A 16,084-nucleotide genomic window follows, 5' to 3' on the forward strand; every position below is an offset into this window, starting at 1 on the left:
GTGAGAGGGAGGGGAGTCAATGGGCATTAAGAGGTTGGTGTACAGGGGTGTGGGTCTCTCTTCTGGCTCTTCTAGCCATTAAGTGGTAAGCAGAGCCAAATCTGCTCTTTCTCCCTGGATGCTTTCCTGTCCTTCCCAGCCTAGGCCAGCCTGGAACCAAGCATGGTGGCACATGCACTCAATCTTTGAGTATTTCTTCCCTGGGGATGGTGGTGTGTTGGGTCAGCCTTTCTATCACAGTGGTAGGACCTAAGAGCTGGGACGAACAAGAATAGGGTGAGAGGTAAGCTGAGCAGGCCTCACGATTGCCTTTAGTCTGAGCTACTTCCTCTTACTGGTTTAGGAAGCATGAGTGTTCTATGAGGAGCTTACCAGAACGCTCCCCTGGGGCTCAAGCCACAGTTAACCATTACACATTTTGTTGGCTGGTTCCCCCTTCCTTCTTTTGCATACACCTTCATTAGAGATGCATGGAGAAAAAATGAGAGTTCTGGGCCAGGACTGGGTATTGCTGGGGCCCCCAGTCTACTCCAAAACCATACCATTATTTCTAACACCCAGCAGGTAGTACCCCAATTTCAACCATACGACAAGGACCACAAAGCATACACTGGATTTCATAACAAGGAGGTCACTAGTGACCTGGAACAGAGCCGTGTCGGTGGCATGATAGGAAGAGCCAGGCTGGGTGAGACAGGAAGAGTGGGAGGTGAGAAGCAGAGGAGAGAACAGTAGGAGAGAGGGTGGAGGGCTGGGGTCAAAGCCAAGATGGGGAGGCACTCCATGGGAAGAGATGGCAAAGAGGAAGTACAGAGAGGATGGGATGGCTGGAGTGAGATCCCTAAGTGTGTGTGTGTGTGTGTGTGGGTGTGTGTGTGTGGTGGTGGTGGAAACATCTAGAACACAAGGAAGGGATTAACTTTGGACAGGTCACCTCTTCCATTCTAACAGGAGGAAAAGAAAAGGGTATGCTCAGTATAGGTAAGTCTATAGATGTGGTGATAGAAAGTTGAAGGAATTGCTACCTGATGGCAGATTTCTCTGAAATTGGGGGTGTTATCCTGGGCTGGGAGTGAGTCAGAGGTTTAAGAAGGATGGAGTCTAAAGGGAATCATGGGCAGTGCCAGGCAGGCAGCCCCAAGGGTGAGGCACAGGGAAGGGTAGCAGCTGGATGATCCCAGCTCAGGGTTTTGCCAAGAGGGTGCAGTGGGAGGGCAGAGGGGCACGGGGGCTCTGATAACAGTGAGAAGAATGGTGGAGTCTGGCAGGAGAGTCTGATGGGAAGCCTGAGGGGTCATGGGCAAGAGAGATTGGGGAACAGGGAAAGATGGGGAACAGTGAGAGAGCTGGGAGCTTCAGAAAGCCATGGATGGGTGTGGGCAGCAGAGGGCAGGGCATAGCCCCGGAGCTGCCCTGGTTGGGGGGGGCAGAGAGCTGGTCCCAGCTGTCTCACTATGTGGCCCTGGAGAAGTCACGTGCCCTCTCAGAGCCTCAGTTTCCTCTGCACAGAGAGTGATGGCTTCTCTGGCTCCCAAGCATCTAGGTGGTGAGCTGACGTGGGGAGGATGCCACCCAGAGCGAAAGGAACTCTAAGGCCTTGTCAGATAACAGGGCACACCAGGACAAAGCAGCTATCACCTGGTGACGTTCAGGAATGAGGGTAAAGTCAGGGAGACGATTTCCTGACACCAGGAGCCTCAAGGAGGACATGAGCCTGAGTAACGGGCTGACAGCGGGCACTTAAACTGGGGTGTAGGCACAGGGGGAGTGGCAGTTGGACTGATCCAATTTGGGGCTGTTGGTCCCAGCTGGGTATTCTCAGACAGACAAGTTCACATCCACTGGTAGGCTCCCTTTAGACGCACCAGAAAGTAGCAAATGGTAGACTCCATCCAGGGTTGCTGACACCTGGGTTCTCAATCTAACGTGTAATTCATTTACCTATTCGAGATGGTGGTTTATTAAAAACAGAAAACAAGAAAATCTTCCCAGATCCCAGGCTAAGCCCTCGTGCATCTCTTTTTTTGTTCCCCCCAGGACGTGTTAACATCCTCTGATGGGGAAAGCTGCCAACAGGTTAGTATTTTTCACGGTGTTCAAGGAGCTTTAGCCCTGAAGATGTTTCAAGGATAAAGATTGAAAATAGCTTTCGAAAAGCCTGCAGTAGCACCCCCTTTCTTGGAGATTCACAAACTGCATTCACGTGCAAGATCTGAAAAGCGCAGCAGGAGAGAAAACTTTGTTTCAACTTTTTAAACCACAGAACCGTTCCCCCCAACATATCCATACTCCCATGCCCTCATAACTAATATTCTGTGGCTTTCACTTTGACATACATTGGCTAAATAAACAAACCACCTGCTGTAAGACTATCACTATCTGCCCTGGCACAGTCAACTAGTGTGGTTGTAGAGGCATTACGTATGCCCTTGGTTATCTATTTGGTATGTCCAAAATCGGTGTCATTTAAACAGCTCTTGAGGAAGACTTTAAGCCTGTTAAAGAGACAATAATCCACGGCATGAATAGAAGTATTTTAAATCTGTGAGAAAACTCACAGTCCAAGAGTCAAGTTAACTCACACCCACGGAGTGTACTGGACATGCTGCAGACAAGCATTCTCGGGGCCAGACACGGCCTTATAAGGTGGCCTGACATTTTTTCATGGCCCCGGCCACCCTCCAAAAATATCCAGAGACAGAAGAAGAGTGGGAACTGACCTCCCTGAACGTTTCAAAGATTAACAGGCAGGCTCTCCATTAAACAGGAGCACTAACACCTGCTTTACGGACCAGCTCCAAAATCTCTCATTTCAAAGCCAGGCAGCCTGCAGGGTCCCAGCTGGGGAGGTCTCCCAAGCCGGAAGAGAATAGCTGGAGCCTCAAAGCACGCATCCAAGCTGGGTTTTTTGCTCTAAAAAGTGTTATTTCCTGTACCCCTCCAGAATATTCTTTAAGATCGGGCTGCCTTTAATTTATATGGACAATAGAAATCTGTGACTAATTTGCTATAGTGCGCCTTTCCGCCCCTTCCGCGCCCTTGGGCCGAAGCTGTGTTCCAAACGCCTTTGACTCCCAAGGCCCCGGATCGCTTGCGAGGTGCTGCCCCCCAGCGGGACAGCCCAGCTACGACAACACGGAGGCGGAAATGGCTTTTGGGTTTTAACCAAGTCCCGCATCTGGAAATGCATCTGGATTGCATCCACGAAAGTCAAAGATAGATGTGGAAGCGCTGCCGTTGTAATAAGTCCATGTTCTGGAATTAGTGAACAGAAAACACAATTTCCAAACATAAACAGATTTATGAAATGGGTACTAGGTGCTTAAGTACACCGCCTCTCACATTTTATTTTTGCTCAAGTGACTTTTAAGGTGAATTGCCTTTTTGTGGGAAAAAAGATTATTTTTGGTAATGAGACCTACCCCTATAACAGTAAGGGGTATCGGGGTATCTCTCTAAATTTGAAAAAAAAAAAAATAGTTTCTCACTTGTTTAAAATAAGTTGTTGGTCAAAAAAAACCCCACACAGCTCTCTTCTAACTCTGGTTCCCAGTTGTAGGCAGGGGAATGTTAATAGGTATGGCTATTTTTGGTAATAGTTGTTTAGAACAGTTTCTTCACCACTAAACTGTATAACAACGAACCAGTCTATTCGTAATGCTGGGATAAAAAAAAAATATGAGGAATTGCAAAGCTAGTCTTCATTCTTGTTAAAGGGAACAGAACAACACAGCAGTATTTTCGGAATGCTGTGTGTAACAGTAGGTCTCCTAATTATACCAATGGTAATTCCTCAGGCTGGGGCTTATGTTAACATAGTACACATAATTGCCATAAAATATGACAATGACAAATTACAAAGCCCTGGCTGGTTTCCCATTACCACCCTAAGACTGAAAGGTGGTATTTTCTGTGTAGCCTCTACTATTAACTTTACCTATGTTCTTCAATTTCAGTTGAAATAATTTTCTTTCTTTTCATAAATGAAAGCCTGTCTCTGAAGCAGATTAAACTCTATGTGAGGAGAGAGGTGGTTCTAACCACTGTGCTGGTAATGTCTGTGACCAGACAGCGTTCAGAAAGAAAATGTTCCTCTTTGGAACAAAGACCACTGTCCTGGACAAGGGTGACAACTCTAAGAGCTGGCAGACTCAGGAGGGGGCTTGTCCCTGCTGGAGGCACCCTGAGATCACCCAGAGAAATAACTAGAAAGCGACCGGCACAGGGACGCATCAGCACTTTCATTTTGAGGTGAGGAAATCTAGGGTCTAGTACTAGCAGGTCGGAAGTGGCTGAGCTGAGTACCCTTCTCAGTGTCTTTCTGCCCACTTGTTACTGTGGACGTCAGTGTGTAAAGTAGTGCCTAGGATTGCTCTGTATTTGGAGTTGTTTTCAGGAGGAGGTACTCAACCACTTGACCAAGTACTGGTTTTATTATAAGATGAACATTGCTGGGCAACAGTATTTCCCCTCTCAACTTACATTAGAAAAGTTAGATTAAAACACACACACAAACATTGTAAGACAAGGGCCCTCAATCTATTACTGATTAATTTTTAATTTTTCTTGGTCACCTATATGAGGAATCTGTCTTGTCCTTCTGCAGCCAGGTTGGAGACTGGCTTGGTAAGCTTGAAGACTGGCTGGTAGGAAGAATGACTTTTTGGAAACCTCTTAATATAATCTGTCTATTTTTCCTGTAAGTGTAGAACCATTAATGAATAGCAGAAATAGATTTTAAAATTGTAAAGAAAGAGCTGGAATCCGTTAACAGAACTGAAACTCTTCCGTAATCGTACAACACCATTCTCAGGCCAATTCAATGTGAAAAATCACTAGACTCACTGGTCAGTATTTCAAATCCAGGCAGAGCACACACCAGTTTATTTTGAAATGCAACACAGATCAGTATTTTATGAATACAACTTATTACTACATTAACATTATCAGGTAAAAACAGCTTCCAAATGCATGCATAGAAAGTTAAGCATAGTCTTTGAACTCCTTATTTCTAAATATACAAAAAATACATTTAAATTATATAATTTTAGTGAATCAAAGACTTATAAAATTACAGTTTTGGTTTTCCCAACATAGAAAAAATATAAAAATGACTATATATATGGTTGTATAATTTTTTACCCAAATTTCAAAGGAGCAGTATGTACTGATATTGTCTTACAACGTTTTATCTGAAACTCAGAATTGAAAATAATTTGCAGGTTGTACCACATCAATGCCATCCAACCTTTTATTATAAACGAATAACCAGAAACATAAGTGGAAGTGAGGGCACAATCTCTTCACATGCCTTAACGCTACATTGTCTAAACCCTTCCTGTCAGAAGTTTGCTCCAGAGGAACATTTTCATCAGGGAGGATGTGCTTTATTCCATGACTAACTCTCCACGGTGCCTTTGATGATAGTCAGTATGTGTTAAATGAATGAACCCAACCTTAGCAAATAGAACACAGCAAGATGCGGATTAGCAGCTTGTGTCTACAAAGCACCACTGCGTACCTCAAAGAATTTTCTGCCAGAAGGTGGTACCCGAAGGGGGTGGATCTGAAACACCCAATCAGGTGGGGGGCTGGGCAGCTGATGCCTTTGACTGTGCCCTGAAATGAAAACAGTAAGTCTGACAAAATACCCACCAAAACACCACCTTCCTCATTCACACTTTATAAGAAGATGTGACATCTGGTGGGGTTAGATATTCTCAATTCATAAGAGAACACCACCACTTCCAAAGAGAAATGAATTCATGTTAGAGATAAAGAAACCAGTTACTGAGAGAGGTGACTGAAGGACAGGGTGGCATGGCTTACTTATCTTCAACGAGCATTTTAAATGTTGATGGACAAAAGTGCACACTGGGGTGGGACCCTTTTTGAGAAGGGAGTTGTTCGCTGCGTTCTTGTTGCCAAAGTTCAATTTGATGCATAACCACTGTTTGTGACAGGCTGTTTTTCATAGTGACAAATTATAATAGAGAGGCCCGAATAAAACCCCCAAGCCAGCAATCCTGGAAAACCTGCATTCTCATCCCATCTTCTACAACTATTCCAAAAACAAATGAAAAAATCTTACTCAAATTAATAATAAGGCTAATATAACCCAAATTGATTCATTTTATAGTAGAAATACATTTTGTAAAAATAAAAAAAGCATGAAAAATAATCTTTCCCACATATTTTGTTTATCAAATACAAGAATAGATTCTAATCTCAACACGCCCAAGTTAAGAGTGCTAACTTTAAGAAGCAGAATTTTAATGTTTAATTCAAAAATAATTTATTACACATCTACCTGCATTAAATTTTAGGCTGCATATTTTCTTCTCATTTTCATCTTAATTTTCAAGCTTCTATGAAAATAAGCATTTAAAAATTAGTTTTCCATTATGACACTTCTAATATTAGCAATTATATTTTAATTGATAATCAGTCAGTAAGCTAGACTTCTACAGATCAACCAATTAAAAAAAAGGGGGGGAAGTTTGCACAAAGAACATTCTGTTTAAAATCTAATGCACGTCTAAACTTGGGCTTTACATTTTTATCCAACCCTTTCTTGAAGAGCCTTAAATGCACAGTTTAGCAATTAAAGTATGGCGACATGACGTTAATTAGACAATGTCCATATGTCCAAAGTATTTCTTGACTGATCCAAAATGTGGGGACAATCCTACTTTTAGCTCATGACTGCCCAACTGGAACATTTCACTGCCTCTGGACTTACAACTTGGTGGGAATTACGTAGGACCATAATTAGGAAAAGTATCCAAACAGAAGAGATGAATGAAAATGTAAAAGTCAAATAATAAGGGCATATAAACCCATTCCTGACTGTTCTTCCAGACTCCATTTTTAGAGTAACGCCTTCCATGTGCTTTCGTTAATGGCTTCTTTACTCCTGTGTGACTAGACTGGCGTCAGGTCCCTAAGTAAGAATTGCTCTTGGCAAACACCTTACTCAGGGGTGTTCTGAGAATGGTACTGTGAAAGGTACTTGTCACTGACTAGTGACTGAGCTTTCCCTTTCTGAGAACTGTCATTTTGTTAAAATATGATTGAGGCTGAGCCCCAGATAAAGTAGCTTCTCTACAATATACACATACTTATTAAATTCAAGCACATTTCGTAGTGGCAGGCAGTAATGACTCGATTGAAAACAAACAAAAGGGTTCTAGCTGTTTTCTGATTACAGGCACTACTCCAAAGTTTCACAGACATATCTACATTGTATAATTCATTCACTAGATAGAGGGGAAGGTCCCAGCCATAACTTCAGAGCATTCCAGAGAACAAATGGCTTCCAGCATGCAGTCAAGCACTTTGAGAGGGAACGCTAAACACACTGCAGACTGAAACATAACTGCTGCAAGCTGGGCATTGAGTGGGCACAACTTCATTACTCAGACTGTAACGCTCAAGTATCTAGTATTACAGATCGTTATTTATCAGACACATGAAGGAAACAGGGGGATAAAAAATGCCAAATCCCTTTCCAGTGCCATCATAAATATTGGGAACTTCTGGTTGAAAGAACATGCTGAAATGGACCAGCAAGGATGTTTTACGTAACAGCTTTTGTTTTGTTTTTTATAAAATCCCAGGCCCATGTGACACTGGATTTTGGTTTTCGTTTTGTTTTGGTTTTTTTTAGTATTTTAAAAAAAGTTCTTACTTATTTTCTATGAAACGTACTGGGAACAGAAAAAGTCTGCAGCATCTTTTGTCATTGGAAAGTTTGTTTCCGGGGGTGTGCAGGAAGCAGGAATTATTCAAATTTCTTGTGTTCTTCAGCATGAGAAAGGACCTTTCTTCTCTGGTGTATCATGTGGAAGTATAACTGGGGAAAAACTGGAAAGAAAAGAAAGAATTCATTAAGGAGATGATTTAAAATCACATGTTCTATGTAAAGCACATGGCCTTGAGGTCCTCTCTGACTCTCTGACCACTTTCTCTTCCAGCAACTAAGGAAGGTAACAAAGTGGGCTTGGAGAGAGAGGAAAAACACAGAGGGACTGACTTTCCCGCTTTAGCCGAGGGGGAAGGGTAGTGTGGACTGCCATGACAGACACTACTGACACTGCCATTACCAATCAAGATGCCACAGAGCCGCCAAATAACACTCCTTGCACTCTCTCATATTATCTTCACATTTATTCTCTGATTCCCCAACAACCAGGGGAAGAATTCTAGTGATGGAGTTCTTATTCCTGTTCACAGAGGAGGAACTCAAGCCCCAGAGAGGGTGGGCGCGTGCCTGGGGTCTCACAGCAAATCACTGACAGAGGCAGGACCAGGCTCGGGGCTCCTGACTCTTAGTCTCAGCCTCTCTGTTACTGCTCTGTCATCAGGGAGGATCTCCTGAAAGTACTTGCAGAGAAAGGCTGTTCTTTGAGTGGGAAGACTGAAGAGGGGGAGGAAGGCTATGACATTTGATCTGAACACCACTAAGCCGGGTTTGGATGCAGAAAAAGTCCATATGAAAAGCAAGCCCTTAGGCACCGGAGATTCTGTTCTTGGTCATTTCATAGATTACTTTAAAAAGGACTGGTTCTCAAATGAACAGGGTGGTCCTGCCTCCCTAGGGAGTCTTTAGAAATGCGGGTGGGGGGAGAGTATTGAAGGGGGTAGATTACTGGCATTCGGCACAAGGGGCCAGGAATGCCAAAAGCCACAACGTTTGACAGTCCCCCATGACTAAGAACTGTGTCATCCCAAATGCCTATAGTGTCCCTGCTGGGAAATGCCAGTTTAAACTACCTGACCTTCACAAGGTTACTGTAAACTGGGGGTTCAAAAACCATGTGAAAAACTCCAGTGAGATGGTCTTGGATGTACACTATCCCTCCTTCCCTTCCCAACTGCTCCAATCTCTGTTTTTTAGACAGTAACCTGTGTTTTGGGGGAGGTAATTTCTACTACTGCCAACTCTCCTCTCACAGTTTCTTCCTTTTTAGATGGATTCCAAGTTGGCCAAATGTCAAATGATCCTCCCAAAGTACTCCAAGACATCAGTGGGTGTGTGCACATAGATCTGATAAACTGCAGAGGAGGCCCCAGTGCCGAACAGGGCTGCCATCCACTCCACTCACTATTTGCAGGCAGGAAGTTATTCACAGAAAAGACCCAGCTTGTGCATAAAATTCAACAGTGAGAGAACTATTTTGGTATGAAAGCCAGAAAATTTGACAAGCTCTATAATCTAAAAACTGGAAGTAAAGATATAATTAAACCATAAGGAATGCTAATTGTAATCATTTGAAAATGTGTGGCCAGTCACATTTCTACAGACCTACTTTAGTAAAGGGAAACTTTGAGGCAAAGTACACTAAGGACTTTTCCACTGGCTGCATCTGTTATTACGCCGCTCATAAGGTGGCTATAGCCCCACAGGCTCTGAGGGAGAACAGCGATCCAGAAGCCATTCATTAGGCCCTTAGTGGCAGCAAGACGGCCAAGTACACCACCTTCATCCCCCAGGCAAGGGCCTGCTGGCTACAGAGGGTCAGGGGTCAGAACTGGAGAGCAGATATGGCCCTTTCATTTTTTCACATCTTCCAGAGGTTTCTCAGTGCCAAGAGAAAGGAATGTGTGGGGGAGGCCAGGAGAATGGGGGCACTTGGGTTGGAAATTCTCTACTGCTCTGAGAGTGACTCCCTGGTGACCAGAACTTGGGTGACACTGTCTCCCATCTCAATTACCCACATGTTCACATTGAATCCAACTACAGTGGCTGAAACAATTCCAGATGCATGGCTCCTGCTTTTAACTACTGAAAATCTCAACCTGCCAACAGGCCGTTTAGAATTCTACCCTCTGCTCTTACAGTTCAGGACATGGAGGGTGGAGATGGCGGCTGTGCACGTATGTGTGTCTGGCTTGGTGTGTCGGAGTCGGGGTAGGGAGCTGTGCGTGTCACTGGACCCACCTTCCTGTAAGGAAATGGGCTCTCTTAAGACTTGAAGGCTGAGAGCAACTGGAAATGCTCTGCTTGGGGCAAGTTTCTTCTGTTCCTCTAAAAATCAGAGGTGTGGTTATGGTTACTGACAATGTGGAGAGTGCCCTGCTTCTTGGTGCCCTCACCCTACTCATTGTTTCTCATTTCTCTCAGCCTTTTTTTAAGGCTATAGCTAACTTTCTATAGCCTTTTTAAGGCTATAGCTAACTTTCTACAGCCTTTTTAAGGCTATAGCTAACACCTGTATAGCTAACTTTCACCAATTTGCACAAGGATGGGGGGAGGTGATGTACACAGGACTTAGATGTCTACTGAGTCCTGCGGATACTGTACATACTCATACTGCATCTGCAGCAGAGGAGGAGAAGAGCATCTTGCAAGGGACTCCAAAGCACCTCGATATGAGAAAACTCCCAGGGCTGCGGCTCATGGGCCACACACAATATGGGCTATGTGTGCACCAATGCAACATCAGGTCAGGACCATAGTAAAGAGGTGCTGCTTTATGTAAGATATGTATATCATTAACTTCCCATTAAAGAGGGTTAAAAGAAATGTAAGTTGTAGAAAGGAAACCAAATTTGGTAAAGAAAGCTGCATATCAACAGCAACCTCTCCTAACTCTGCATTTTCTTCTCATAAATACCAAGTTTTCGAAAGTTGGAAATGTGCAGCTGGCTGGAATGAACTGTACAAACTGGTCTCAATATTAACAACCTAAACTACTGAAAACATTCAGGGCCATTGGCTCAGGCCAGAAGCATAGTGAGTGCCAGCAGACACAAACATGGTCTGCATGACCATCCTGAGCCGGGGTGGGGAGTTAGGGATTTGGAGGGAAACTTTTAATCCCTGTCCTTGTTCTACAAGAGTTAAGCTGCCTTAGAAATGAAAGAATACAGCTTTTAAACCAAGCCAAGTTCTCTTATCAAAAAGAGGCTGAGAGTGGAAGAAGGGGGAAGGATTGAGGTAAAAGCAGACGTCTGTTGAGAGGAGAGCGCTGCCCTACTCCCTGTAAGACAGCTGGCTCTAAGGTCTGTGTTTTCTCTCTTTTCTCTTTTAAGGCCAAGAAGGACAATCCCAGAGAACTGGGCTTGTTTTCCTTCAGGAATCCTACCATCCTATGCTTGACCAGGCCCCTTCGCTACACTGAGAGGTCAGCAGGCAGAAGCAAAAGGCTGGGCAGCGCTGGTTGCCCACCAGAGCACAAAAAAAGACTACGAGGTGCAGACAGACACGGGTTGCCCTGCAGAACTGTTCCTGGAATAAAGCCCCTCCTTCTCTTCAACAGACAGAAAATCTTGCAGCAACTCTGAGGTAGGGGTCCCAGATTTCTGTCAATGACGCAGCACCTTGTTATTGGTTTGATTTCACGCTATTCTCCTTGCCCCTTTCCCAGTTACCCAATACAGCATCTATTGCCATTCAAAGACTTATGTTGAATTCAAATAAATCCTGTGGTGCTCCTCGGGATATCTGTTAGTCTGGGTGTGGCAAAACTGCAATTAGGAATTGTTGCTCTAGAGACTGGAAATGAAACTCTAGGGGTACAAAATTAGAAAGGTGAAAAGCTCTAAGTTAATTTTTATTACTTAAATTTTTACACTCTTCCATATTTATCTTTTGTTTGAAAATCAACTACCTTTTACATTTGAAGAGAGATGGCCTTTAGCCACCATGGTTCTAGCACCAGAGAGGAGGACTTGATCATTAATAAAGAGCAGAAAATGAATCATGTAGCAGAACTGCATCCAAGAACTTCTCCAAGATAAATGTTCACATGAAATCGGGGTGCGCTGTTTTTCTCACAATGCATGAAATGCAATTTTCCACAGGGGGACACAAACATGTCACCTGTGATTGTTAGGATGATTCATTCAGTTAATGCTGTGGGCTGAAGAAAAATCCAACCCTCCAGTCTGAATTTAACCTGAGGTTTAGGGGAGAACATAGCATCTCACAGACTAAAATAAGATTCAGAGTCACAAGGCCTATGGAAGTAGCTAAATGAGAAGAAACATTAACTTTACGTGTCCTTGGGTAAAACAAGATCCTTTTGGATATGTGGAAATCAATCATAGGATTGCAACTGAACATCAGAACTTGAGAAAAGGAGTAAACAACTCTTCCTCAGCAAACATGACTCATTTCAGAGAAGCCTCAAACATGGCTTTTTCTCTCTGTTAATGTGCTGATAGGCATGTTTGATTATCCATATATTTAAACCTTCCGAAGTACTATTAAAATAATTGGAAATCATCCTGAAGATAACACTATGTCCTATTCAGATGACTTTATTTCCAAACAAGAAATATAGAAAAAATAAATTAATCTATTTTTATTTTATTTGTTTCGAGTTAACTATCAATTCCTTAAAAGTGAAGTAACTGTCTATTTTGATACAGTAAAAATGTAAAAATCTCTTTACAGTGTTTTTCAAATACCATACAAGCAGTTCTCAAGAGACAGAAAAACTCAAGGTAAGGTCTTTAATGGCTTTTTTTTTTTTTTTTTTTTTTTTGCTTTCCACTCAGTACTCTCCTCCAATAGACAGTTAACCTATCCTGGAATTCACTGTTTAAAACACACACTGAGAAGGACTACATTTTGGCAGCTGTATTGAGAAGGGTTCATCTTTATTCAATTACTACCAGAGAAAATTCCCTCTGACAGTCGGCATTCAACAAAAACCAAAGCGTTCCCAATAAATTAGATTTATGGTGTAAAAACAACCAAAGGCATTTAACTCTAGTTATTCTTGAGCCAATTTTTGAAACATAAATAAATATATGCATAAACATCTACTTACTTGGAATGTAGGAGATCATTATCAGAATTAGGAATGCATAATAGTCAAAAGAGAAATTGTATTTGTTAGGTAAACTGATGGAGTACAGGCCAGACTGTCTGACAAAGGGCAAAGCGGCATATATTGTGAGCAATTCTCCTGACACTCCCATTGGGTACAGCACAATGAAAAGCGTGTACCTAAAACAAAACAAAATATTCATTACTGAGGTTCGAAGCCAGCTTTAGTAGAAAGATGCATCCCCACCAATACTGATTACTTGGTAGAAAGCTATCGTTTATACATTTCCCTGTTTACCCACTGCTTAAATTCAGGTTTTACAAGCCAGTTTTTGAAAAGGGCCAAAGCAAGTATGTTTCTGAATGTTCTAAAATAAAAGAAATGTGTTTGGTCAGCCTCAAAATTTGGCCTGAATACACAACTCTTCAAAACAACTCCCTAAAATAATTGAGATGATGCCAAATATTGGTAAAGTAGGGGCACTGAGTCATGGTTTATACTGAAGGGTCCTGCCTCGTGGGGTGGGGGTGAGTTTGGGGGGGAAGGTGTTGGAGCATGGCGTCCAGGACTCCCTACAATGTACACCAAAGTCTGGTCTGTGGACTGAAAAAAACAGCATATCCAACGTGTGTATACTGCTACAACTTTTCAAATGTCTGTACGTGCTACTGTGAAAATAAAATATACGCTAATTTTAAAAAACATTAAAAATTTTTATAATAAGCCTTTAGTCATTACATAATTTTCCAGACAAAAAAACTACAATTACTATCACATGGGTGACTCCACACAATTTTTTTCACTTTAAAAAAAGGAGTTCCTCAGGTTTCAAAAACAATTCAGAGAGGTTCATCCTATGGAACTAACTGGAAGCCATTCTGAGGTATAAGTATTACTAAAGAAATCATCAGCTCAGATTTTAAAAAGCCTTTGGCTGTTTGTGGCTGACAATAAATACTGAGCTCTAAATGTCCAGGTACAGGAATTGTGCTGAGAAATCTGTGACAAAAGAAAGACATGTTCTCCATTGCTAACTTCAGCCATGCTAAGGAGGATGGTGGAAAAGGAAGACTCTTCCATGGGCCACAGAAGACCATGGACAAAAGAATCGTTCTCTAATTGTAAAATCAGGGTTTGGTCAATAAACTTTCCCTATAACCAGGATAGACAGCTTTCACAAGTCTGCCCAGCTTGGTTAGAAACTGCTATATTTTCCCCATTCTCCCCTTTTCCTAATACAAATGTTTATTGAAAAAAAAGAAAAGAAAAAGGAGAAGTTCACATGCTTGAAATGTTGGAGACATTTGGTTTATGTCTCTGTTTAATCACTAAACTCATAAATTGTCTAGGAACCATCGTTTTCCTTTTATGAAATGAGGAACTTTGGCCCCAAGGATAATTTTGATCCTTTGGCTTTGTCACTCCTTCCTGTCGTCATTTCTAACTCAGAAAACTGCTCACAACTGTGTCACACATTAGTTCAGATAATTAGATGAACTATCAGCCTTTTACACAATTCATAACAAATATTACTGCTAAAAATAATCAAAGCAAACTAAACTGATAATATGCTAAAACTGCCATGTAACATTTGTTATTAATTAAAAAGTAATTTAAGAGTTATCTTGTTGGCAAAATTGAGACAAGAATTGGACTTGGTCCAAAATCCATCAAAATGGCAGAAGCTTATCAGTAAAATTTTCTATGGACAAAAAAGGGATGGCACATCAAATCTCTTTTGAATAATTTAACTGAAAAGAATTGATCCCAAGGAAATAAGTAGAGATAAAAAATTTTAAAGTGTTTCTATTAATCAAAGTTATGTACAGTCACTTATTCTGATTAAATCTATAGACCAGATTTCTACCTAACCCGTCTCACACAATTTCATATTTATTTACTTATTTATTTATTGGCCACGCCGCGCAGGTTGCAGGATCCTAGTTCCCCGACCAGGGATCAAACCCAGGCCCACAGCAGTGAAAGTACCAAGTCCTAACCACTGAACCACCAGGGAATTCTCACAATTTTATTTTTAGAAATAAAAAATAGTATTTAGGCAATAAACGAAAAATACAGTGATAGATCACTTCAAAAGTTAGTCTTCATTCCCTGTACTTCTTTACCTGGCCCATTTGATGAGGTAAGGCAGATGGTTTAATAGACTGAATGTATAAAAGGAGTAACGGATAATTTCTGTGATTGTCCAGGCAATAACAAACAGGAGGACACTGTCTTCACTCTGTACCTATAGGAAAAGGAAGACAAAAGCAAAAGCAAACACATAAAACATCTTAACAAAGAAGCACTCACCATGTGGGGAGCCGAGTCCCTCACCCCACTTACAGAGCTGGTGGGTTGAAGAAGTCGACACAGCCCCTGGGGTCTTTATCCTCAATGGCCATAGCACAGCACAGAAAGAGCTTACCACATAAAGGAACACATGCATGCCTATGACAACAATTGTGTAGAGCCAAGTGAGAAGGAATTCGGCTTACTGATGAGTAAGAGAGACAGGGAGGGGGAATTATATGAGCTGTAGCACACAGGGAGAAACAAACACGATGAGTGAGTTTCTGCATGTTCGTTTGCTGACCTGATGTGGAGAATGTGAACTGGTGTTAGTGGGAGCCAAGAATGGTTAGGTAAGACGGCAGAAGGGTGAAGTGGTGGAAACCTTGGGTTCCATTAACAAGAATTTTAATTTGATTTGCATGAAAACTTGGAATCCAAGGAAGTTTCAAAGAAGGGCAATATAATGATTAAAACACAACTGAAGCTAATTCCCTGGGCAGGATGAATTCACATGAGGGAGGCTGGAGACCATCTACGAGGCAGGGCCCATTTATTCTCTCCCACTGGTGACTTCTGCCCCCAGATGAGGCCTGGTTTAACTCAAGGATTACAGAAGCTTCCATGCTGATCACAGGAGGTGGCTAAAGCCAGAAGAGCTTTGGAATACTTAGCCTCCTCTGAAGTTGTTTTCATGCTGAAAAAAACAATATACTTTCTTAAAAAACTTTTTAAAAAATTAATTAATTAATCAATTTATTTTGGCACGCTGGGTCTTCGTTGTGGTGTGCGGGCTTCTCTAGTTGTGGTGCACAGGCTGTAGAGTGCACGGGCTCAGTAGTTGCGGCATGTGGGCTCTCTAGTTGTGGCATGTGGCATCTCAGTTCCCCGATCAGGGATCGAACCCGGGCCCCCTGCATTGGGAGTGTGGAGTCTTAACCACTGGACCACCAGGGAAGTCCCCAAAACAATATATTTTAAAAAGAGCTCCTTATGTATGTTTTTTAGGG

The 16,084-nt window shown here is 42.2% G+C and overlaps 1 protein-coding gene across 1 annotated transcript in view; it reads right to left on the reverse strand.

Annotated features, from left to right (window-relative positions):
* Positions 1-4,888: 4,888 nt before the first annotated feature.
* Positions 4,889-16,084, reverse strand: part of HACD2 (3-hydroxyacyl-CoA dehydratase 2) — an 86,632-nt gene continuing 75,436 nt past the window's right edge. The window contains exons 5-7 of the mRNA XM_061193178.1: positions 14,909-15,030; positions 12,783-12,961; positions 4,889-7,866 (exon numbers count right to left, since the gene is read on the reverse strand). Of these exons, the coding sequence (XP_061049161.1) occupies positions 7,784-7,866; positions 12,783-12,961; positions 14,909-15,030 (384 nt within the window). The 3' untranslated portion in view covers positions 4,889-7,783. The remainder of the gene's footprint in view (positions 7,867-12,782; positions 12,962-14,908; positions 15,031-16,084) is intronic.

The sequence above is a fragment of the Eubalaena glacialis genome, chromosome 6 (genome assembly GCF_028564815.1).
Source record: "Eubalaena glacialis isolate mEubGla1 chromosome 6, mEubGla1.1.hap2.+ XY, whole genome shotgun sequence".
Taxonomy (NCBI): Eukaryota; Metazoa; Chordata; class Mammalia; order Artiodactyla; family Balaenidae; genus Eubalaena; species Eubalaena glacialis.